The sequence below is a fragment of the Pezoporus occidentalis genome, unplaced genomic scaffold (genome assembly GCF_034315485.1).
Source record: "Pezoporus occidentalis ecotype Australia unplaced genomic scaffold, CSIRO_AGI_Poc_V1 ctg62, whole genome shotgun sequence".
Lineage (NCBI taxonomy): Eukaryota > Metazoa > Chordata > Aves > Psittaciformes > Psittacidae > Pezoporus > Pezoporus occidentalis.
Genome location: NW_026915966.1, coordinates 2,765,601 through 2,790,666, shown reverse-complemented (window position 1 = coordinate 2,790,666; position 25,066 = coordinate 2,765,601). Strand labels below are relative to the sequence as shown.

At 43.5% G+C, this 25,066-nt stretch overlaps 1 protein-coding gene across 11 annotated transcripts in view; it reads right to left on the bottom strand.

Annotated features, from left to right (window-relative positions):
* TNRC6C (trinucleotide repeat containing adaptor 6C) overlaps positions 1-25,066 on the bottom strand; it is a 322,096-nt gene that overhangs the window by 78,999 nt on the left and 218,031 nt on the right. For 10 of the 11 annotated variants that reach the window (XM_062639898.1, XM_062639893.1, XM_062639902.1 and 7 more), the window contains exons 5-6: positions 2,943-3,042; positions 2,051-2,072 (exon numbers count right to left, since the gene is read on the bottom strand). In XM_062639898.1, the coding sequence (XP_062495882.1) occupies positions 2,051-2,072; positions 2,943-3,042 (122 nt within the window). Of the gene's footprint in view, positions 1-2,050; positions 2,073-2,942; positions 3,043-21,907; positions 22,141-25,066 lie in introns of those variants that run through there. The other variant, XM_062639900.1, reaches the window with a different exon arrangement.

The following is a 25,066-nucleotide window of genomic DNA, read 5'->3' as shown; positions in this document are numbered from 1 at the left end:
ATTATAATTCCTGCATTGCCTTTTAGTTCTAGTAGCATTTGTCACTCAACCTTGAAAATAAAAATAGAATACTTGAAGCAGTACTGCAGTAAAGTTTACAGTCATCTTCAAATAGTCCATGAAAAACATTCAGCCAATTTCTTCCTCTTGTTGAGTATTTCTATATTTGAAGACATTTGTGCTACCTATCATAAGCTTCTGCACATCCCTCCCCAAGGTAAATGGAAGAGTATAATGAAGTAGAAATAAAACATTCGCACAGACCAACCTGCAGAGCAACTAACAGCTGCCTGCCAAAGGAAATGAGAAGAAGGTTCATCAACACGACTGTAAATAATCACTGTCTCCTGCACTGCACATAACAGGAGAGGTCTGGTTTCTCTACAGTCCAGGCCAACTCTTTCCAATGAAGTCTAACTACAAAAAAGTGAATTATTGCTTCTGATAGGTGAACAGTAAAAGCCAGAACTGTTTAATCTTTAACGTAACTACTTTTATTTCCGGTTCTCTTCTTCCCAAGTCTATGCTATAGCAGTAGCATGGGACACTTAAATACAAGGATGGACCAAAAAAAAATTCAAGCTTCCAAAAAGCAAACTCTCAAGTGTACCTGAAAAACTGGAGTTACTCTCATGCTACTCTCAAAAAATTTAACTTCCCATTTTCAAGCAATGTAACCAAAAGCTGTCACAACAAAAACAGAAGTAATAACATCCCACAGGGGAGAGAAGAAGGCACTGTGTGTTTCGGTGTCAACAGAAATGAAGAGCCACTGTATTAACACACGAAAATGAACTTTATAGAACAGTGAAACCTTTTCACACAGAAACAAGCCTACAGAGAGAACAAAGTATGTAATACTGGGGAGCCAAATATTCCATTTAGATAGAAATTGCTCTAATGCATCTAAATTCTGAATTTCTTCATGTACTTCAGATTTTGAGGGGTTGTTTTTTCTGAAAGCAAAATTTACTGTTACGAACTACATGAGAGCTCACAGGGCAGATGAAACAAAATTCAGACTCAAATTTTCTCATTTCACACTTTCTACATTGGAAAAATTTAGAAAGGACAGAGTTCCAATAAATTACTTGTTACAGTTTCTTCCTCGCGTAGTTACAACTTTATCTTTCTGAATTCAGTATTACTGAAGCAATACTTAATTTCTGCTCTATGAACACATAAAAAGGGTTTGAAACATAAGTTGTTTTGTCAACCCCATATGTTACGCTTGGCTCTGCTCTAATTCCCAGTCTTTGGGAATCTGGGAAGCTCTACTTGCCTGTCTGTCACCTAATAATCCAGCAATAAATAACTCATTCACAACTGCTCTACAGCCCTGAGTCTTGTGTGCTGCCATGTGAATCAAAGGACAGACTAGATAAAATATCTGTAAGCCAGAAGAGAGGCATCACCTGAACTCTTTTCCTTGCCTCTTTTAAGGCCATAGCTTCGTTAACATTTCTCTTATGGCACTTCAGAGTTCACTGCCCCAGAGAGGAAACATCTTGTGTTTCTGCTGCTTCCTGGGACATGCTGCAAACCAGTTTAATTCACTTACCAAACAGAAAATCTACACAGAAAGGAAAAAAAGGCAGTTGTGGAAATAGCTTTTTCTTAGGTTCAATGAACTGAGTTTACTCACTAAATTGAGTTGAATCCTGAATGCCGGAGGAAAGGTTTACCCTTCTGGGTGGCAATTAGTTGCTTTTCAAATAGATAAATAACTAGTAGCAACTAAATGGAAAACTACATCTGTCTCGACATGACACAAGAGATGACACACATTGTGTTATGTTTCACAGGAATTTAATCCATATATTCCTGTCAAAAGTGTGCCATGATACCCAGCAAGATAAGCAAAGAAAAAGCTTATACTGAGAATCCCAACATATATAGAGCTCCTCCAACAAAACTTCAAGAATAAAACTATCCTAATAAGATACACTCTCCCCCTTAAAATGACACAAAGAATAAAAAGTATAAGCACAGTTTTTAAACAAACTTACAGAAATATCACAGGATTCACAAAGAATAAACGTGACTTTACCTTTGGTTTTTTGTTCAGCAGCCTGAAAGAAGAAAAGAACAAAATTAATCAACTACTTGTCTATACTCGAAATGATACTTAACAATTACAGGGCTTCAGGCCTAACTTTCTGCAGAAACTGCTTGCATAAATGAGGCATCAGCTTCAATAAAGGACTGAACAATGCGAGTTTAACTCCAGGTATTAGGAATGTAAGGAAAACTGATGCCAAAGAGACAGTACAAAACCTGGTGAGCAGTCTGCCAGTGCCCCATCTATCCACCCGGCCTTCTGCCACTTCAGAGGCTTCCTGAACCAAACAGTTCAGCCATGAACTTGTTCACACTCAGAAGAATTAACTTCATGACATTGTGCAGTATCCCTCTGAATCCACACAAACTATTCGTCTCACAGAATAAGTGCACATTTTTATGAGGACTCATCTTTTTTTTTTTTTTTTTCCTGTTTGGAATCTACCCACTTTGTTGATGCCAAACAATTTTTACACTGGAAAAGACAGTGATCAATTCCTGCCCACCTCCTAAGGGCTATTTAAGATTAGAACTGTGTAATCCAGAAAATGAGGCAGGAGAATGCACACCACAGAAAATGTGCCTCCAAATCTTGCACCAGTTCAGTACCAGCTGAGATTAATCCAGCTGAATTTGCACTGCCATGGAAGAGGAACGTTCATGTGAGACAGTGCTGGGAGCAGTAACACCAGGAGATGGTAAGAGCATGGGGAGTGCTAAGAAACTGCCAGAACTGCTCTTGCAGGAATTTTCTGAGCCCAGCCACACTCAAAGTCAACAGGACTGGCCACCTGTGTCAGAATTAGTCAAGGCTGCAGGGTCAGTGTCTCTATGTTACACATAAAAGTGAATATTTAATTTAAACAGTAACATGAACAAACCTTTTTCTGAGCACCTTCCTTCTTTTTCTTTTCTTCCTGCTTTTTCTTTTTCTTTTCTTCCATCAAATGTTCCTCTTCTTGTGTTTCTTGTTCTTTCTCCCTGATGAGAATAAAAGGTTGGGAAGGACTTTTCAGTAAGATAAAAGTTTATCTAGGAAGGTTAATAATTGATACTTATATTGCTAACTTTCTCCATCTCATGTCTAAAAAAGGCTGCTGTAATAAACACATTGAAAAAAGCTGTTCCAAAATCAAAACGAGTGACAAATCAAAAAGTAAGCTATGAAAATTCAGAAAGAATCAATTTGGAACCTTTTTCCACAATCACTCTAAAGTGCTACTTAATAGTAGCACATTCTAGGGAGAGAAAGTTTCAAACTGAAAAACAAAGAAGTAACCCAGGTTGCTGCTTCTCAACAGCTACAATTCACAATGTACCTTAAAGATCATGAGTGAATACAGTACTTCCTAACTATTTCTCTTACTCTGGTAAAACACATCCTGTGTTCGGTTCTCACATGCATTAGTCTTGTTCTCAAGAAGTTGTCAACTCGAGCCCAGATGAATTCAAGTCATCGTATTTTGTGCTCATCCTATAAATTCCATCCGCAGAATTTGCAGAAATACAAAACACAACTGTTACAGTAGCATCTTGGTTAAAATTTAACCTAAGTTATCCCAAATCAAGAAGATCTATAGGAAACCTCACCATCCTTGCTTTCTTTGTCCATCACCATAATAAATGGTTGTAACAATGACCCTCCCCAACATCCTTTCAAATAAATACCAATGCAAGTAATTCATTGACTTCTCTACAACCATTTCATCTTCCTTGACAGCTCTTCAGGTCCTGACCATTTATCAGCCTTACAGATCTTCTGAGAAAACTCCATTTCTGATGGGCTAAAACCACGACCATTACTATTATTAGATCTGATGTCTCCCAGTTAACTGAGATCGCTTGTAGCCTAACTTCTTATTACTTGTAACTTGCCAAAGCTCACAGTACTCCTTTATTTTTGGCTGGGGGGTGGGTAAAGAAGATCTTGGTAGTTATGCAATTACAGAGTTAGAACAGGTCTGCACGGGCTGGGAGTTCTTTATCTAAAGGAGAAACAGATTTTGCACATCATGTCTTCAAACATTCCTCTGTCACATTTTCCCATTTAACGGCGCCTTTATTTCCCTTTAACACGTTTGCACATGATTACAGTTTCCCTTTGTATTAAAAAAAAAAAAAAAAAAAAAAAGGAGTAGTCCATTTTTTGAGATTTTGCCTGTTGAAGGGTGGTTTAGTTTTTAGCTTTTTCATTTTCCTGAAAATACTGGGTCTGGCCACTGCAAATGCTTTACTGCTTGCAGAGATGCTGCACCATGCTCCACACTAAACCAAAAGCAGCTTCCCTTCCCTTGTGCTACCCCAGACAACAAACATTGCACTGAGCAACCCAGAGGTCTAAACACAGGGGTTCCTGTCCTTTTAGACACTTGACAGCATTGAAACTATTTACAGAAGTGACAGATACAGCAGGCCCCAGAGCCTGGATCAGCAGCTGGAGGTCAGGCACATCTGGAAGTGCTCGGTGCACAACTGGAGGTCAGGACGCAGAAAGTGGCATTAGATATTTGTATTTTAAATCCTATATCACTTTCTGTCATGAGCAAAAATTCATCACCTGCATGACTGCTCCACTATGTGCCAACTTCAAAGGGCCACCTTTCAAATACTGTGCTGTAAACCAAAGTTTGAGAAACATCGGCTCTGAAGAGCTGCAGGTGGGTATTAGCATCACATACTTAACACTGCACTTCAGAAAAGGGTAGCTGAAGTTGCACTTTTAAATGGCTTGTTCTAGGACTCCGCAGAAAGTGATGACTGACTTTACCACAAGAAACGGACTTGAAACCATAACAGATCTGCCTTTAGTCCTGTTCACTCCGGAGGAGAACAGAAGTCCCCAGGATTTCAGTCACTACAAAGTAACAACATCCAGTACCTTCATTTCCAGTGCTCCCTACCCAAGTCACATCAGACTCTACAAAGCCCACGTCTTCAAGGGAACTCTCCCAAACTCTCATGCTATTTGCCAAGGGAAGTTCCAGCCTTTTTTGTGTTTTTAAAGCAGGTGAATGAAACGAGGAACCTTCTGGTTTTCCATTCCTAGTACTTAAGAAAACCTGCGACATTACAGCAATTCCAGGCCACCACAATGGCATTTAAATCCCATTCAATAGTCAGTGCAGTATTTAAAACAAAACCCCACCATTAGTGCTTTGCTTAATGTGCAGGGTTTTTAAGCTATTAAAGTAGCTATTTCCCAAATTCCTTATTAAGCTCCCCCCCCTTAAATTCCTCTCACAGACTCACGGAATCCCAGGTTTGAAGAGACCTCAAGGACCATCTGGTCCAACCTTTCCCAGTAAAAGCATGGCCCAGACTAGATGGCTCATGACCCTGTCCAGCTGAATCTTAAAGGTGTCCAATGTTGGGGATCACCTTCCACCCCTGCCGAACTCTCATCACATCCCATGGACTCCACTATCAACTGCTCTTTGTCCTCTACAGGTGGTTCTGTTTTGCTGCTTTTCATGCAACGTTATGTTATTCCCTCCCTTACACAGGTAATACACCATGCTAAAGGATTTTCCAAATCAAACAAGAGCAAACATTTGGCTCCATTAAAAATACAATGTATTTTATTATCATATCAATTACAACATAAGAGGTAGAAGTGCCACTCCTAGAGAAAACCTGTTTGGGTTTGTTTAGGGGTTTTCTTTCCTCAGATTAAATTCACCTCAGATTACCTCAGAAAATGATACTGTAATTTTTAATGGAGTTCCATTATCAAACCTGATTTACATAATGACACTTCTGAACACATGTGCTTTAAATACGCTTAAAATAGAAATAAAGCTCCAAGTGGCCTCTCAGATGGCAACTCTCGCTGTCGCTTCTAGGCAGAAATTAGTCATCCAAGAGCAAAACAAAAGGAAAACAATAAAAACATTGCTACATGAAGTTTGATTACATTGTCAAAGGCATGTGTCGCAGTCTTACTTCCTGAGTGACAATTCAACCTTTATTACAGGAAATATGCCCAAAAAAGTTATGAATACAAAGCTCATATGATTTAAACCAGAAGTGTCTTAGAATATACTTGTAGGAGTTTGCTTTTTTCATGTATATATAGACCTGATGTATCAGAATCATGGGGGACGAGCAGAGAGCAAAGAGCTCTACTATAGCATCAAGTGTTCCTTTTATAGATTGCAATTAGCTTATTAAATCAAACCTAAACCAAGGTTAGCTTTGAAGGACCCATGCTTAAGAGCTCTCCCTGAATAGCAAACCAAGCCAAAATGAAATGCAGGTCACGGTCAGACAGCCTGACACAAGTACGGCTGTGCCCTGGCAATGCCTGTTGAAGAAAGTCTTAATAACCCCTTTTAAAACTATCAAATTAACAAATCTATGCTGATTTTACCTTTTAAGGTGAAGGGAGAACTTCAGTTTTCTAGCTGATACAAGACACTGGATTGCTTTCACATCTGAAGCCACAGCTGGCATTCTGAATTAGCACTCATATGACATTCTAACAGGATTTTGGAATACACCTTTTGGGAATATCATTTTCTTAAAGTAGACAACTATTTGTGCTATTCCATGCAAGGTTATTTATTACCCATGCAGTGTTTTAGTGTTCAGTAGTTCCTGCAATGGCCAAGGACTAGACAGAGACCTGTTTCTCTTGTCCCCCCATGTGACACAGCTCCAAATCTAACCCTAACGAGTTCTGTTTGCATAGATTTAAGATACTGAAGGTATATTTATTTACATAGGAAAAGTGCCTGGAATACCTCTTCAAAACAACATTCTGACCTTGGCCTACAGATGCCTTTGCCTGCTTTAGCCCAATAAGGTAACAGCTCCCATAACTTAATTATGGAATGCCTTTCTCTCACCTTAAATTCACAGCCTACTTTATGCTGGAAAAACTGAGAGTTGCTAAAATCACCAGGAATCTAAATGACAGTGCAACACCTTAACGTAAAGCAGGAATCCTACATAAAGCAAGAGGTCACCGGATCATCAGCAGTCTCTGTTTTCATGACAACTAGAACAGGGAAACTAAAACTCCACACCTGCCTCACACCGATTTTGCTTCTTGCTTCATCTTTATCCAGCCCAGCTCCCTGGGGCCTTTCTCGGGTAAATACTGGTGAAGGCAAGGAGCTGGTGTGACTTTAAAAGTGCAGCTTTTTTCCCTTGAGAGAGGCTCAGTCATTAATCAAGAAGAGTCAAGCTAGTCTGCAATCACAAGCTCTTCAATCGCCTCAAAAGAGAAAAGAAGCACGTAAAACTAGCTCAAGTAAGAAAGAATATGAAGAAATCCCAGCACAAACACATGGGGATGAAAATGAGGGAGGCCAGCAATGTATTAGCATTGCGCACGTAAAAAGTAACAATAAATCAACCTTTTAGTGCTTCATTAATGAGCAAAGGGAAGCATTAGCTTTGATACTTGGCAGGAAAGCAGGACTATTGACAGATGACCCTGTGAGGGGTAAAGCGATAGTACTGCTCTTTCTGCTTTAGCCTTCCCTAAAGAGGTCAGCTGGGAACAGATGGCCAACAACCATCTGAACTGGTGCTGAGCCTGCAGATGATGACAGCCTCACAGAGGGATTTCAGAGTGCTCTTCCCTGTGTAGGGAGGCTTTGCCCCACACTGGCAGCAGGACAGCAAGGAGCCACCAACCAACCTGCTCCAGGATCTCTGACGTTTGTCATTCTGGTTTCCTCACCCAAAAGGGCTGGATACAATTGCAAGCAAGAATCTCAAGATGTTTTTCTAAGCCCTTCTTTCCCCAAATTTGAGAAGAAGGAATGGATCAAACTTCTCAGGAAAAATTCCACAAGCTGGCAAGGAAAAAAAGGAGATGGAACCAAGTATTTTGCTACCACTCCCAACAGGAAACCAGGCCAGCAAAATTAAGGACAGTTTACAAAGGCCCTGGAGAAATCCGATGTTTCTCTGCTGGCTAGGCCTGACATAATTTACCGTAAGACCAACGGTGTCTAAGTCATCCCAGATTACCTTAAAGAATCAGCAGAAGATGGATGGCACTCTGGAAGACTAGCAAATGGCTATGACTGTGCATGTAACTTAAAAGGAGAAGGGATAAAAACACCAGTAACAGCTGAACCTCGACACAAAATCTGTGGGGAGAACAAAGCCTGGATTTTTTTCCTATACCATAGCTCCAGGTAGTTTTTGCGAGGACTAATGGGAAATAACAGAAGCAGCTGACTGATTTTTCAGGCAAAATGCAAAGTTTTGTTAATAAGAACATGGGCATTTTTGTTGGTTTTTTTACCAAGAACAAGGTAGGGAACACAAGCTAAGCAAAACTACAGTAAAATACGCACAAAACAAGTCACCCCAGCACCTCCTCTTCCAACAAGGCAGAGAACCAATGGATTTTTGTTGCAGTATGCCACATGTCCAATATTCTTATTAAGTACTTTGCTGGCTTCATAATCATATGTATGAATACAGTATAGAGAACTGGCTAAACACCAGCTTTGGGGAGATAAAAATGAGATGTTTCAGCAGCTTTCAATCCAAAGGCAAAGCAACAACGTCACATATGGTCAGAGATTCATCAGCTGCTATCGTCCAGTCTGGGACTGTGTGTACAGCAACAGAGAAACAGCAACTTAAGAGAGACCAGAAAACAGCAAGAAGGATCAGAGATCAAAAAGGCAAGGCCCTTGGCAAAAACTTAAATCTTCAGAGACTGCAACCCCTTCATTCAAGTAGGTGTTAAAGACAGAGATAAGAGAAGAATGGAGTAAAATCTTTCTACTTTAACTGTGCTAAGTAGCACTGAATTTAAATTGTACAAAGAAGATTTGGATTAGGCATAAAAAGATAATCTTCCACACTGTAGCATTTAAAAACCACCCAAACCAAACCACCCCACACATTAAAAGCATACCAAATCTTTATAAATACACATTTGGAGGAGAGAAGAGGAAGAAACTAAAAAAACGAAAGCTTTTTATTAAGTAATACTGATACAAGACCACACTAACTCCTTGACAGACACCATTAGGCTGCAAACAGGAGGCCTCTACCCATTCACAATGTAAAATCCTGTAATACCCTTCCGAGGGAATTAATGGGGGGAAAGCCCTCAGTCACACCACTGTGGACAGGATAAGTATATGGATAAGTTATATGTATAGGTGTGATCAATCAGCTTGAAACTAAACCCAGTAATTTGCAGGTTTGGGTGCACAATCTGTTCCTACAGGGAATCAAATGGAGCTTAGGAAGTAGTTTTGTTTGACCTCAATTTATAATTTATTCATATCTTGTGTTGGAGTTCCTCACTGTCAAATTGTGCCCTGTCCTGCACTTGTCACTCATTAATACATTATTTGCCTTGACAGGGGATTCCTTCCCTTCCTCTGAAACATCAAAATATCACCCACTGCTAACAACTGTGGGACTACTTCTTTGATGCTCCCAGTATCTGGTCAACTTACCTTGAAGCATTTAAGACAAATCAGATCTCCTAGCAGGCCCAGCAGTCTGATTTCTGAGGTCACTTAGAAATTCCACATAAGATCCTGCATGGAAACAGAGCCCTAATGCTCTCATGTTTCCTCTTGCTGTACAATATAGTTTTGGCTCCATGTCTTGTGTCTTTGCATTTATTTGATTTGTTACAGAGTACTGGTAGATACCTTCAGGCCTATGATGCTCTGTGGACCCTTCTCCACCTCAGCCTGTAATTGCGAGGGATTAGACTTGATCCCTCTGTACTCCCTTCCAGGCTTTCTTTAAACCACAGCACGCTTGACTGAGGTGCAAGACATGCACGGACAACTTCATTCAGAATTGTCATTTGTGCAGGAGCAGAATGAAGCTGCTGTTTAAAGACACCCAAGAACACTACAGCATTAGTGGAGAACAGGGTGTGAAAAGCAACATATTCAAGCAAAGCATCTCACTGAAATTACAGGGTGATTTCAAGTTGCCCAAGACACTGAACTAATAATCCTGCTCTTCCAATCTGTAAAATAGAAATCCCATGATCAGAATTAAAAAGAGCATCTACCTTACACACCTTGTCTCAAGGCTGCATCTCCAGCAGCACTACATGGTGTTTCTAACATGTCCTGTTGGATTACTGGTTGAAGAGTAATAAAATACTGGCAGGACCTAGAGGAAAGTGCCAGCTGCTGTTGTTCTGCAGGACCCAGGCTCTAACTGGAAGTTTTTAATTCACCCAGTGTTGACTTGTTGTGACCTTACTTCATGTACACACAAGGTAAGGTAAACAACCACTGAAGTGAATTAAATTAGAGCAAAAATAAAGCAGACTAGGTAGTTATTATCATTCAGGACATTTTTTAAAAGCATGGTGACCTGGTTTTAGCTCCTACTAGTTGATTACCAGCCACCAGAAGCAGGAAAAAGCCCCAAAGAAAAAGCCTCTATAAACTAAGGATGCACATCAACTGTAGGTAGTGAGGCATCAGAAGTTTGGTGAGACCATATCTGAGCACTGCCTGAGTCCCAGTGAATCGTGTAGGGTTTGGGGGGTTTGTTTTTCATCTACAGACTTCCTTTTGTTGAGATTCTCCTGGATCATTACCAGAGAGCAAGACCATACTAATATGCAAATGGGAATTTTTCAGGAGCTGTATGTTACACCTTCACTAGTAAGTAGTGCAGACCAATAGGAGTAGATTTGCAGAGCAAAACTATATGTGCACAAGACTTGGGAGCCACATGATCCCCATTACAAGCGACTTTATTAATTGACAAGAGGCCCAGTCTCCCACGCACCAAATGCTCACCTGCACCAGGAAAGCATTAACTGCAACCTTGGAGCAAATCACACAGGAACTTCTATTTAAAAGGAAACCAACATTTGCACTGCAAGACCACACCGTGATATCAAAGCACTGCAAGCACAGACAATCAGAAGGTTTCCTTAAACATGAAACTCCCAGTCTAAATTAACACACTAGCGTAGATGGTACTACAGGGAATGAAGCTGCTGTCACACAGCTACACCACCTCTCCTGTGAAAGTGCTGCTCTCCATAGCACAGTCTGATTAACGTATATACAAACTCCACTCTGGAACAAATTAACTAGTTAGTAGGGAAATGTGTAGTATTCTAGACTATGCCCACAAAACCTCATCCTTGCAATCATTTCAGGCATGAACTGTATCAGAATTTGCTCCCTCAGTCTGCTGACATCACTCCATAGAATGTGCACTGCTCATGCCATGCAAGGACCAAGGAAAAGAAACACCCCCAAAACCACCAGCCTGTATTATATCCACCACTCAAAGCAGGCTAGAAGCAGCGAGACACATGCTATGAACAGCATCTCGCGTCCCTCAGCAAACACAGACCTACCCCTCTCTGGGAAATTTAAGCTACACACCATCAACAGTTCAGATAACTGGGTTTACTTTCACAGCACTGCCTCCCTCTCCCAGGCCTGATGAAATCTACCAGCAGCTGATCTAGCATCTGGTCCAGAGCTCTTCCTCAGTCTTCCTGGGACATAATACACAAAGGAAAACAGCTTCAGAATCCATCAGCTGAGCAAGAGCACAGCACGTTGGTCTCTCTCCAGATACTATGTTTGCTATTTTGGTTTCTGCAAATACTTCAGAAGACAAGAGCCCTGTGTGAACAGAGGCAAAGCCCCACACCGATGAATTACAGAAACATAGAATCAGACTGGTTTGAGTTGAAAGGGACCTTAAAGCTTATTCAGTTCCAATCCCCTGCCATTTGCAAGGACACCTTCCACTAGAGCAGCTTGCCCCAAGCCCCTGTGTCCAACCTGGCCTTGAACACTGCCAGGGATGGGGCAGCCACAGCTTCTCTGGGCACTCTGTGCCAGCACCTCAGCACCCAGTGAAACTGTTCAACCAAGTATCACTGGTTTACTGACCCAGAAGCAGAAGCAACCTACAGACAAGTTTCTGGCTCAAACTGTTTAGCTGGACTTGAAGAACGTGTCAGAGGAACACTGCTTCCTGGGGCACTGCACAGAGATACTGCAAAGCAGGCGGCCAGGAAACAGGAACAGGAGCCATAGCTCCACAGGATGTTTTTCCACACAGCACAGCTGAGCACTTCCCGGGACAGAGGAGAAGGCTGGAGGAGATGGTCAGCAGGTCACCTGCCCCACAGCAACAGGACAGGATGGACAACATGTGCTGCAAGACAGACAATGGGAACACTGCTGCTGTGTGGCACATCCTCACACCCTTCAGGCAAACACCACTAAACCTTCATGCTTCTTTGTTAAAACAAACAAAAACACACAAAAAAGCCAAGCCTGCATAACTAAAATCATGTACCATTTCACTCACAGGGATTTCCAACACCCTATTCCTTCCTTCCTGCTCACCAGGACACCATCACAGTCACATACCAGTACTCAACTTCTTCTGAGCCCAGTCCCTTTGCTACCAGCAGGTGAAAGCACATACAACTCACTGCAGGAGCTGAAAACCAGGCTGGTACTGTCACACATGTCAAGGTAGAAGACACAACCTACAGGATCAAAAAAAGTAGGCAACAGCATGTGTTCTGAAGACAAATATGCTTATGAAGCTGAGGTTTATGATACTTATTTTGGGGAAAAGGGTGGTGCCAATGCATCTTCAACAAAAGGCAGCAGCTTACAGTAGTGGCTCCAGTGGGATTAAAAAGGCCCTTGAAGGTGAGGTGTGGAGGAAACAATTCTTGTTTAGGTAGAGCTCCTGCCACAGGCACAGTAGAAAAATGCATCTGCACTTCCCTTACTCTCACTAAGGTATCCCATACAGCGAAGGGGCCTCTGCCATCTCCTTGCAGAGATCCCTGGGTGTCACTCAGAACGCACCAGGGGAGATGTGTGACACTGTTGCAAACCTCAACTCCAGGAGGCTCATGGACAGAGACCTGGATTGGGGAGTAAAAGGACAGTGCTCTCATAGGGAAGATGTGTCTCAATATTTAGAATTAGAAAAATAATGACCCTATTCCTTCATACTGCAGAGCTCAGAACATACTCCACACCACAAGCCCTGTTAGCAGCAACAGGAAGGGGTACACGGTGAAAGAACATAAATGGCATAAGGCAGCTATACAAGGTGTGCGTAAGCTAGTCTAGGGTACACTGGGTGTAAAGAACAAGATGCTCTCCACACTGCACACAGGCTGCAGTGGAGAGCTGATGCCCCACACTATGGGTGTAAACCACCTGATTATTCTTGCTCCCAGGCACAGACTTAATTTAGGTGGATGCACAGCTCCTGACATAACAAGGCAAGGTAAGATGAAAAAGGGAAAACAGATATCAACAGAACTCCTTGTTGTAGAAACCAGAAGGGAGATAAATTTAAGGGTAATACGAAGATGGAGACTTCTGTTCTTGTAAAACATTTATTCTTCTAAAAGACTTCAGAATACACAAACCCGTAATTTCCTCCTCCTGCATTTTTACGTTTGCTTGGTGAGCTCATTGAGCATTCAAGTTGTTGTCTTCAAGTTTTCCAAATACCATTCTATTTAAAGGCACTGTGAATAGGGAATTCAATTTATCAAATGAATGAAAGAAGAATTCTTAGCAGGAACCCTGGTGAGCTAATCAAGAGTCACAATAAAATGTCAGGGGTCCTGGAATTCTCTGCAGGAGGTTAACACCAGATTTGATCTGAGTCAAGGAAGACAAAACATACTATTAAACTGTACTAAAAGTTGTGCACTATGAATACGTTAAAGTTTAAACACAAATGAAGAAATTCTACTCCATTGTTTTAAACACTTCTTATATTTTCTTAGTGCTTAACTACAGAAACCAAAATGCTGCCCACCATCATTCAACTTAAACACCTTTTGAAGCCATTTAGTGCATCTTCAGCTGCAATGCTGTTTTGAAAATCAATATAGCAACGTACCTCAAGTGAGGTAAGAACTTTTACATTACTTTGTACCTATCACTAGGCTTACAATGGAATCCCCAAAATTCAGAAAAAGCCATTCTATCATTGCAGATGAAGGAAACAGCAAGGTCCAAACTAGAACTTTTCCCTCTACAAATTTCCCTGAATCTAAAAGAACTGCACTGCTGAAAATATAATCCTGATTTCCATCAAGTTAATCAAGTTTCAAAGTTCTCTGTTCCTCCACTTTATTTTCAATAGTAAAAGCATCTGGATGCCAATAATAAATTAGAACAGAGCCCCCACAGAATGGGCCATCATCCACTTCTCAACTTAGCAAATGAACAGCATCTTCATGAGGAGAAGACAAGGTGGGGGGAGAGATGGGGAATGGAAATAGCCATAAATGATCTTCCGAGACAGGAAAACCAGTTGCAGTAAATACCACTTTGGAAATCAATTTATGGTCAATTATGATCTTAGTAATAACTATTTTATGCCTTCAGTTAGTCCATGAAACGCCCAGGGGAGCAAATATTCTCAGAAATATATCCAAAAGGTCTCCAAGTCTGTTATGTGATCAGTAACATGCAGACAGAATTCCAGAAAGACTAGTGCTTGCTTGTCTGGATACTGGTAGATGGACTGGGCTGGGGGGAAGGGAGCCACAATTCCAGTACAGTTGCACTATTGAGAGTTTCAGCATCACCCAGCTAAAACAGATGACATCCATCAGTCTGGGTTATTTGCTTCAAAAGCACTGGGGGGGGGAGTGAAGGGAGAGTTGTGGTCACTGCAGTATTTGACCTAGAAATTTGTGAAGAACATTTCATCTTCATAAATGCAAGAAAAAACTTAAAAGTTGAGGGCCTCTTTTAAGCAAGCCAGTATGTCAGCATCCATCCAGTAACACAACTATTGCTTTATTCAAACATCACACATTAAGTGTGGCATCACAGTACAGAGACTGACATCACTACATCATGTACTGCTGGTGCCCTCTGAGACTTGCTTAACTTGGATTGCCCTTTTTAGAAGTGAAGGACTTTTAAGAGTTTCATGAGGAGAGCAGAAACAGTAAAAAAATGACACATTCACCGAGCCCAGTAATGCCTATATAGCATCTTTCACCTGAACCGATACTATGGATACAGACTCTCCTCCTCAATAGCAGCAATTCTATTACTATGACAGACCAAATCTAGTTCCACATCTGGATTAAAGAGCTCTGTTTTATGACGCTCATACTAGAAAATACTAAATAGCATTTAGATTGCTACCATCAGGCTTTTTTCCTTCCTTACATGATGCGTTTTCCACATTAATTTTTGAAAGGCTTAAAAAGATAAATATATACCTCTTCATACTATACATCAGCTAATGTTATGCAAAGAGAAACTCTGTAGTTTCATAAACAGGAAAATGAAGAGTTGTGTTATAAACACATGTGATCAGCACTCTTATACCAGTAGGTTATATTTAACTAACAGCAGTATTTTGCAGCAGCACAAAAGAAGAAGGTGGTACAATACTCTGTGCTTACAGCATTAATGCCACAATACTATGAAGAGAGCGGAATGATTAAATTTGCAGAGATGTAACATCTTTTGTTATACGGCCAGAGAGTTAAGTGGCAAACTGGCAAGTGGAGCATCCATTCCCAGGCTGAAAATGTAGGAAAAAATCTAGACAACAACTATTGGAAGCAATTCTCCTGTGTTAAGTAAGCTTGTGCAATTGATTAAAAACACTGAGAGAAGAGGAAACTGAGACCTACAGATAGAAAAGAATGTTAGTGAAGAACCCTACTCCAGACTGGCTTTGGTAATAGACCACGTAAAGTCTTACTTGATTTACACACAGGCCTTCAGGCTGTGCCTGCAGTGGTAGTGAAGTTTTTAACTTCCCATTTCATATGAAGTATCTTCAAGGCTATAATGAACATACATAGAGTTCAAACAAAAATATTACAAGCAATGCCAAAGACCACCTTCTGTGGTCTTCTATATGACCCTGTAAGACAATCCAGTGAAATGGCAGTCAGTGTATCATGCATCTGTACAGCTGAATTTGTGTTTGCACTGTCACTGAACTGCTGTCTTTTTTCTAGATGGTTTGTGTTTAAGCACTCGCTGATATTCTCTTGTTTACTAGTAACCAGCTACTGTTTATAAACAAGCATCTCCATTGTCAGAATCCAAGGATGTTTCTATCAGCCATGAAAAGGGTTTGGAATTCTGAAGAACTAGAAGACTTGAGAGTCCAGAGCAGGACTGGAAGCAGACTGACAAAACAGATCTGGCTGAGCTTAAAATAGACTTGGCAGAAGTCAGCTTGAAGTAACAATCGATATGTGTACACACTGACCACCCAGACTGGTATCCAAGCCACTGTGAGTGCTCTGTAGCCCTCAAACAAAACAAAAAGCTCTTCCACTTCTCATCAGGAAGTCTTGCACCACAGTGCAAGAGAGAAAGAAAGCTGGAAACTTCAAGCAGGGAGCACATAGAAGTGTGGGGGGAAGGAATAGGAAGGAAAACAGCACATCTAAGAAAAAAACAGATAAGGCATCCTAGGAGATAGCTCTTGACCAAGATCATAACAAAGGCACTACCAACTATCCCTTCAGAAAGCCATCATAGGAAAACATGGGGAGACCCCATTAACGAGAATGGAGAGGGCTTGGAGGTGGGAAGGATAAAAAAAGAATGGATTCACCCCCACAAAACCCCCATGGGCCACACTGAGCACTTCATAGCCCCGGGAGTGGTTTTCTTCCACCACCCAGGGGGGTGGGTGTTATCTTTCCTAAATAAGCCTATAGCTGGTAGCTGCACGATAACTATTTTGAGACCTATAAACATATTTTCCTCTGGGGCTTCATTACCACAAAGGATGCCACTGGAAATTAAAAAAAAAATTAAAAATAAAAAACATGAAAAAAAAAATCTCAATCTCCATCAATCCAGAGCTTCCTGCTATAAAAGCCCAAAAGCCAAGGGATAACTATTAGCTATTTTTAATCCAAAGCAATAAGCAATTGTTAACATTTCTCATAAGAGAGCTTCTAAAACAGCCTTTCCTGATTGAAATCTAAGTAAATGTGCATCTAGTTTGCCATTTTTTAAATGGCTGTACATTTCAAAACAGTGAAAAAGCAAGCTGCATATAGCTGTTTATTACAAATGACTTCCACCTCCATAGCCCTCAAAGGCAAACTATAAAGCTGAGTGCAGAGCTAGACAATCTGGGCACCCAGCCATAACACATCACTGCTGCAGCACAGATAACTGTTCTCACTTGCAAGCCATCCTTGGCTGGAAACCCACGGGGAAGAGCTCCAGAAAGCAGACCTCACTACCATCAAAGCTTCTAATGTTTTAACGTTGAATTCCAACTACATTCTAAACCTCAACACTGAAAAATTACAGTGCTGATGCACACCCAGGGCTCAGACCAAAACTAACTCACATTTTGATGCTTAGTACCCTGAACCATGAGACTTGAGAACAGCTGGTTATTTTACAGATTATCTTCAGTGAAAGCAGCCTTTTTATCGGGAGAAGTGACATTTCTTAAAAAGACAAAGAATCAGATGCATATTTTAAAGTACTTCAGCATTTTCTGAAAGTGATACAATCTTTGGTACAGGCTTAAAGAGCACTGCAGCTATTCTGTGCAAGAACAGTTTGTTGTGATGATCAAATTCAGACATTTTTCTTTACTGCAGCAGATTTTAAAACATTAACAAGGTAGGAAGCTGCACAAATAGCTTCAGAAAACACTTATAACTGTGTATGGGAATCAAAATAAACTTAATCATGTTTAAGTAATGATAAAATAAGCAGAAGTGCATCTGGTAATTAAGATGCAAAACTAAGCTGTGCTTTTGGTAGACAATTTTCATCAATAGCTCAGATTCCTAAAAGAAGATCAAATAATACTTTGATTCCTCTGCTTTCATACATTAAGAATAATCATGTTTCATTTTACCACTAGCATTTACTGGTGAAGAGACTGTGCACAGAACATAGATCACTTAGTAATGCAATTTACTGTCACTTCTAGATCATCTCCCCATTCAATAACGTATACTGCTCTTCTAAATACTATTTGCCCTGGCTGATATCTTCATAATACAGCTGAAAACCTCAAGACATTATCACTAGAAGGCATCAGCTGATCCTAAATTGGCTAGACTGCCTCGTCACAGGCATTTAAGAGGTTTCCTTATCATTCATCTTTAATACTAAGGGATCGACAGGCTCCTACCTGCAGCTACTAGGCCAAAGGGAAACCTTCTAATGGTATTACCATTATCTTGTAATCTGAATTTTAAACAATTAAAACAATAGCACTTTTGTGCTGCACATCTCTACTGTAACCAAAGATGATAAATTTTTCAGCACTTCTCATGTTCAAAGTCTTACAGAAAGCACTGATTTTTTTTCTTTTTTAACAAAGCAGCAATCTGCATGCCACATTTCAGCTGCACCTTCAAAGGAAGGCAGCAAAGGAACAGGCACTGAGCTGCAAGTCATCAACAGAGATTATCTTGTTTACTTAAGGTTTGGCCAGTTTATTTTTAAATGTGCATTTCAGCGCTATCTAGCAATTCTTTCCAAATGAAAGCCTCTCTTTTCTGAAGCAAAGAGATGGCTCCACCCCGACCTCCTCCTCCTCCTCCAGCTTGGTTTGGAAGGGGGCCAGATGACAGCACTGGGGAAGGCGCGTGTTTATCTCGGCAAGGCCAGCTGCTAAGTTAACGTATTACCCGTTCCCACATACGCCAGCCCTGGTTAAGTCTGCACAGCTAAAACTGAAAGTAAACGCTGCCACTGGGCTTTTAATACCTAACTTAACACGAAGGAGGAAATGTGTCTACATCGTACTGGATGGACCGTGAAAGTGTGGGGCACTCCGAGTTAACAGCAGGCTGCAAACCCCTTGGCATGAATAAACTTCCCTGGCCTTTCTGAAAGAAAGCCGGAAAAACAACAGGGTTTATTTCTAGACTAATTTAAAGCTCTACTGTCTATAAGGTTGTAATTCAGCAACAGTTTTCTTCAAGACACAAAGAGACTACAGCCTCTGCTTGACAGAACCTTTAACATTACCCCATTATTGTTACTCCAACTAGGCAAAGTATGGAACTTGGGAGCTTTGAGAACTTGAACCAAGTACTCTTATGTCCAATTATGCCATTTCTCATATTCAGGAAATTTCATCCTATTATTTTCCCAAGTCTGAAAAAGCTTCTTAAAAAAAAAAAAAAACAAAACAAAACAAAACCAACCCAAAAAACACCTAAGCCTTCTTTCCCTTAAGCATCAGCTAAAGATCACAAAAGTCAAAAAAAGCGTAGATATTTTAATAGGAAAGATAAACCAGAAAAGAAACTAAGCCAAAGAGCTGGATTTTTCACTCATCCCAGCAAGCTCCAGCAGGCTTCACAATAGCAGGTAAGATAGATAAGCTTCATCCAGGCACAGGTGATAAGATTTGGAAAAATGCAAAGATGCCAGGTCAAAAGGGTGAACCCTGAAGTTACCAAATGCTTCTTAACATCAAGACCCAAGGGCAGTATCCCAGAGTAAACTCGGCTACACTCTGTGCTAGCACAGCAACAGCACAGCCAGAGGCTCCCCACAAGTACACGGCCAGCAAGTGGGACACCTCACACCAACGACAGCCTCACTGCAAAATAACCCATGTACTGCAACAGATGTAAGCTGCACACGTAAATGGACTTTGCATCGTTCACCATCAGGTTCAAGTCAGCTTCTGGCCTGATGCATTTCAGTATTTAAATCTGTCAGTATGAGAATCCACAACGAGAACAGAAACGTTAAAATACATATGATCTATTACACATTATATGCCTTGGTTTATTCATTACGAGAAATGCTTAGTCAAAAGCACAGAATATTGCCTAAAATACAGCCCCTATTAATCTGCATCACTCTTGCCCTGAAGGAAGCCCTGAACTGCTCCAGGATCCAGCAGTTTTCATGGTGGCAGCACCCGCTCAGCCAGGGCTGATCCCATCTTATCATACAGGCTGTGTGCCAGCCAGGTAACTTCGAGTCAGAACAGATCTGTTCTCCTCTGAAGATAAGGTCAAAGCGACACAAGGCATTATTTCCCTACTGTTAGTCTCCTTAAACAGTCATGCCCACTAAAAAAAGTTGGTATTGAGTTGATTTATTGTCGTTTTCTTGTAGTTACAGGCTCAACAGTCACAGCACCCAACACGCGTGCATAACACAGCCTCCGTGATCTCACCCCCAAATACATCATTAGTCCCACAAATTAAAGAACAAGCCTCCCACCGGCTAAAGCCGTTTCTCCCTACTAGCTGTATACAAAGTCTGACCTTGATACTTTAACGTCGTGGAAATAACCCCAGAAGCCGGAGCAGAAACACCATCGCATCCGGGGGGGGGGGGGGCCGGCTGCCCAGCACACACCATTTTGGGTTCACAAATCCCATTGGATATCCGAGGGCTTTCCGAATTTGAGGAACCGCAATTACGGAGAACTATGTGATTTGCTAAGCACAGGCTGCACCCACTGCAAGTCTCCTACTACTTCCCTGGGAAACACGGGGGGAAGCAGGGAGAACCGGCGTGTTCCTTTCGATAAATATAAAGTAATATCCGATCGGAAGCTGCATTTTTATTCTCAGGCGTCGGTGACTCCAAAAAACCTGCCCACTGTATGTAATTAGGGCAAGATTCTAAAGGCACGGCTTGCCCAGGAGCGGTGCAGATGTTCTCTTGCTGCTCTGCACTGGCATTGTCCTCAGCTCTAACGAGCACTGCAACACCCCCCGCCCCAGCAGCGGCCCCCCAACACCGGGGTTTAGTGGGGTTCTTATTACCTTCACTGGCCTCACGTCTAGAGCCAACCGCAGTCTATAAATCAGCCTAAATTCACCAGATCCATCTCTGCACTCTCGTATGTAGCTGTATGGAACTGCCATGGGTATGACGTACTACAGATTATTTCTAAATTTAAACTGTTACATTAACTCAATAAATGTCTGCCCCCAGATAACGCTCGAGTTGTAGCGGAAACTAAGGCAGCCACAAAGTAAGACTGGACTGGATGGAGAAAGAGGGAAATAAAAACCAACTGAGTTCGATAAATCCCGTAATTGGACCGTCAACTAATTACGTATTAATAAGATTAACCTTTGACAGAAACTTGTGATACAAACAAAGAAGATTCAAACAATTAATAAACTTGCAGCGTTGCCACATTTCTCAGGTTAACAGCTCAGCCCCCCCCAGTTCCTTCCCAGTTAAAAGCACAAATCGTTTAATACTCTCTCCCCCACTGGGTATTTCAGGTTCAGACGAAGACCTCTGAATGCTCAGGAGAAAATTCCAGTAGATCCTCACAGTCTCCTTACAGGGGGAAGGAGAGAGGGGAAGAAGAATGGATGTGGAGGTGGTTAACTTGCACCAGAAAGCAGCCACGAAGGCCACGGCGGGAGCCTCAGCTGCTGGCCCAGCACATCGCTGCTGACCATACCCACAACCTCCCACTTTCCAGACTTGGGATCTTTCCCACCGGGGTCATTTCCAGACGCGTTAAGTTATAAAGCAAGTGCACGCTCTCATGTCTGCAAGAGCAGCTGTCTTACTGTCCAACGCACACCACAGCCTCAGGAACGGCACTTGGCTGTTTTGCACACAGAAGCAGTTTGAACTGGGAAAAGGTACATAGAAAAATACTTAATTCATTTTAATATGCGAAAAACATTTCTGCAAGTTGCTTAAACAAAAGAAAAAAAAAGGAATAAAATCAATGGATTTTTTTTAATGTTTTGGAGTGCCACCCATTTCACTAACAGTAAAAAATAGTAATAATAATCTGGGTTAGACTTGGAAGGAAGAGGTAAACGCTGCCTTAACAGGTCCCCTTCCACTGCTGACTTCTACCATGCCCAGATTAAAAGAAAGCCTATCCCCCTTCTTACCTTTTAGTCTTTTCTTTATGGGGCTCTTTGGCAGCTTTCGATTCAGTCTTGCTGTAAGGAAACAAGTATTTTGTCTACCGTGTAGGGGTCTTTCTGACGTGTTCCTTTCTTATTCTAATGCTTTAAGTTTTGTTTTTGTAAGTGTACCCGTAATTTCACGAATCTGAATACGAAAAAATCTCACACGGCCAAAAAAAAAATATTGTTTTTTGTTGCTGTCGTTTAACCCCCCTCAAAAAAAAAAATACTAAAAATTTGTCACACACAAGGGAAAAAAAAAACAACAGATCAACAGGAAAACGCTATCCAAGTAGAAAAGCAAAGAGCTTCAGTGTTATCCAGCCCAGAGAAGAAGTGCAGCAAAAGCAGGTCCAATTCCAAATCAAGCTTTTGATTTCCAGTGAAGCAAAAAAAAGGAAAAATAAAAATAAGACCAAGAAACCAAGACAAAAATACACGTTCAAGTCCCCAGCTAAATTTTTGCACGAGTGTGTCTTAAATACAAGTTTGTTTTTACGTGTTGCAGCAAAACCCACGAAAGCCAGGATTTGGAGTTGATCGGGATGAGTTCTCGTGTGTGTGTCTTGATGGGTTCTCAGTCCACATGGAGGAGCATCTGAGGGGGTTTCAAAAGTGCAAATTAAAAAGAGAAACCGGGATCCAGAAGAGAGTTTTAAGACGGATCTCCCCTCAAAGGAAAAAACAAAAAGGGGAAAAAAAAGAAACTAAAAAATCCCAGCACGGAGCCACGAGGGATCCGGAGTCTCACATAGGCTCGGGGCAGGGGCGTCCCGCCGGGTCTGGCTCGGGGTCGGTCGTGGGGCGCAGGGCCCGCGGCAGTCTCTCGGGGAGGAGGATCCGCGCTCCTATGGCGGGGAGCCCGAAGCGACCCACCAGCCCCTGGGCGGGAGGAGGATTCCGCAGCCGCTCTGGCAGGAAGGAGCGGGCGCGGGGAGGGGATCCGGGGAGGAGGATCCAGCAAAGTCTTTCAGGGAGGGAGGGTTGAGGGGACGCGCCGGGGGAGGGGGGGGAGAGCGGGGAAGCCCAGCAGTTTGTCTGCCTCGCTCGCACAGGGGAGCAGCGGGCAGGAGGAGGGAGATCCCGCGGGCTCGCTCCGTCTCCTCCGCAGGGATCCGGGCGGCAGGAGGCTGCAGCAGCAGAGCCCCTCGCCGTGGGGCAGGGACGCCGGTACCCCCAGGGGGAGGCGAGGAGCGAAGCTGGGGGCCGAGGCGGCAGCGTCTCCCCAGGGGCTGCAGCAGCGCCGCGGGCAGAGCCGGTCGGGCAGGCAGGCAGGCAGTCCGTCAGTCAGCCGGGCTCGCTGGCGGAGGCTGAGGTGAGGGGGGGGTCCGCAGCGCCTCTCTCCGTCGCTCCCGCTCACTCTCGCCTCGTCCGCTCGCAGGCAGGCGGTGCCGGGCTCAGTGCTGCCGGGCCGGTCCCCCGCTCCTTCGCGCCGCCGCCGCTGCCGCTGCCGCCACCGCCAGGGCCGCCGCCGCCGTCCTCAGGAGCAGAGCTGCTGCTGCTGCTGCCGCCGCGGCCATTTTGTTGCTGACTGACAGAGCCCCGCCAGGCAGCGCGAGACCGCGGGCAGGCGCCGCCGCGCTCCCCCCTCCCCTCCCCTCCGCGCGCTGACCTCAAACAGGAAGTCTGCGCCCCTCACCACCCCTCCCGCGCGGGGCCACGTGACAGGGGAGTTCCCCGCCACATGCAAATGAGCGCTGCGGCCGCAGCCAAACAGCGCCGAGGCCGCGCGCCCGGCCCCGCCCCCCCCCCCCCCCCCCCCCCTTTTGCCGCTGCGGCGCGAGCTCTTCCCGCCACCGCGCGCGCCGCCCCCCCCCCCTTCCTCCCCGCGGGGTGCGGGGTTTTGGGGGGGGGGGACACGGACACAGAGCACAGAGGAGCGGGTGTTCGGGCACTGACACCCCCAGTGCGAGCCGTGAGCCAGCACCGCGCTGCGAAACCCCGTCGGGAAGGAGGGCGGAAACAGGGCCCCACTGCACCCCAAAGGTGCCCCCGGGCCCGTGGAAATAATCCTGTCGGGTTTGTGGGTACCCGAGCACGTACTGGGGACGCAGGCTGCGTGTGTCTGAGTACTGTGCACATACATGTGCACGTGCACATGCATGCACAAGCATGTGTTCATGTACGCTGTGCGCGAACACGTTCCACGTGTGCATACACAGACACACACATTGGACACATACGTGCAACACACGCACAGACATGCATGCACAGGCACGCGTGTGCACATATGTGCACAGATGCATACCCATGCAGGCACACGCACAGGGACATATGCACATGCACACACACAAGCATATGCACAGGCACACACACCCATATGCACACACAGGCACACACACACACACATATGCACATGCACACGCACACGCACACACCCATATGCACAGGCATATCCATGCACAGGCACCCATATGCACATACACACCCATGCACAGGCACCCATATGCACATACACACATACATAGGCACCCATATGCACATACACATCCATGCACAGGCACCCATATGCACATACACATCCATGCACAGGCACCCATATGCACATACACATCCATGCACAGGCACCCATATGCACATACACACGTACACAGGCACCCATATGCACATATACATCCATGAACAGGCACCCATATGCACATACGTACACAGGCACCCATATGCACATACACATCCATGCACAGGCACCCATGTGCACATACACACATACACAGGCACCCATATGCACATACACACGTACACAGGCACCCATATGCACATACACATCCATGCACAGGCACCCATATGCACATACACACGTACACAGGCACCCATATGCACATACACATCCATGCACAGGCACCCATATGCACATACACACGTACACAGGCACCCATATGCACATACACATCCATGCACAGGCACCCATATGCACATACACACGTACACAGGCACCCATATGCACATACACCATGCACAGGCACCCATATGCACATACACATCCATGCACAGGCACCCCTATGCACATACACACGTACACAGGCACCCATATGCACATACACATCCATGCACAGGCACCCATATGCACATACACATCCATGCACAGGCACCCATATGCACATACCCATGCACAGGCACCCATATGCACATACACATCCATGC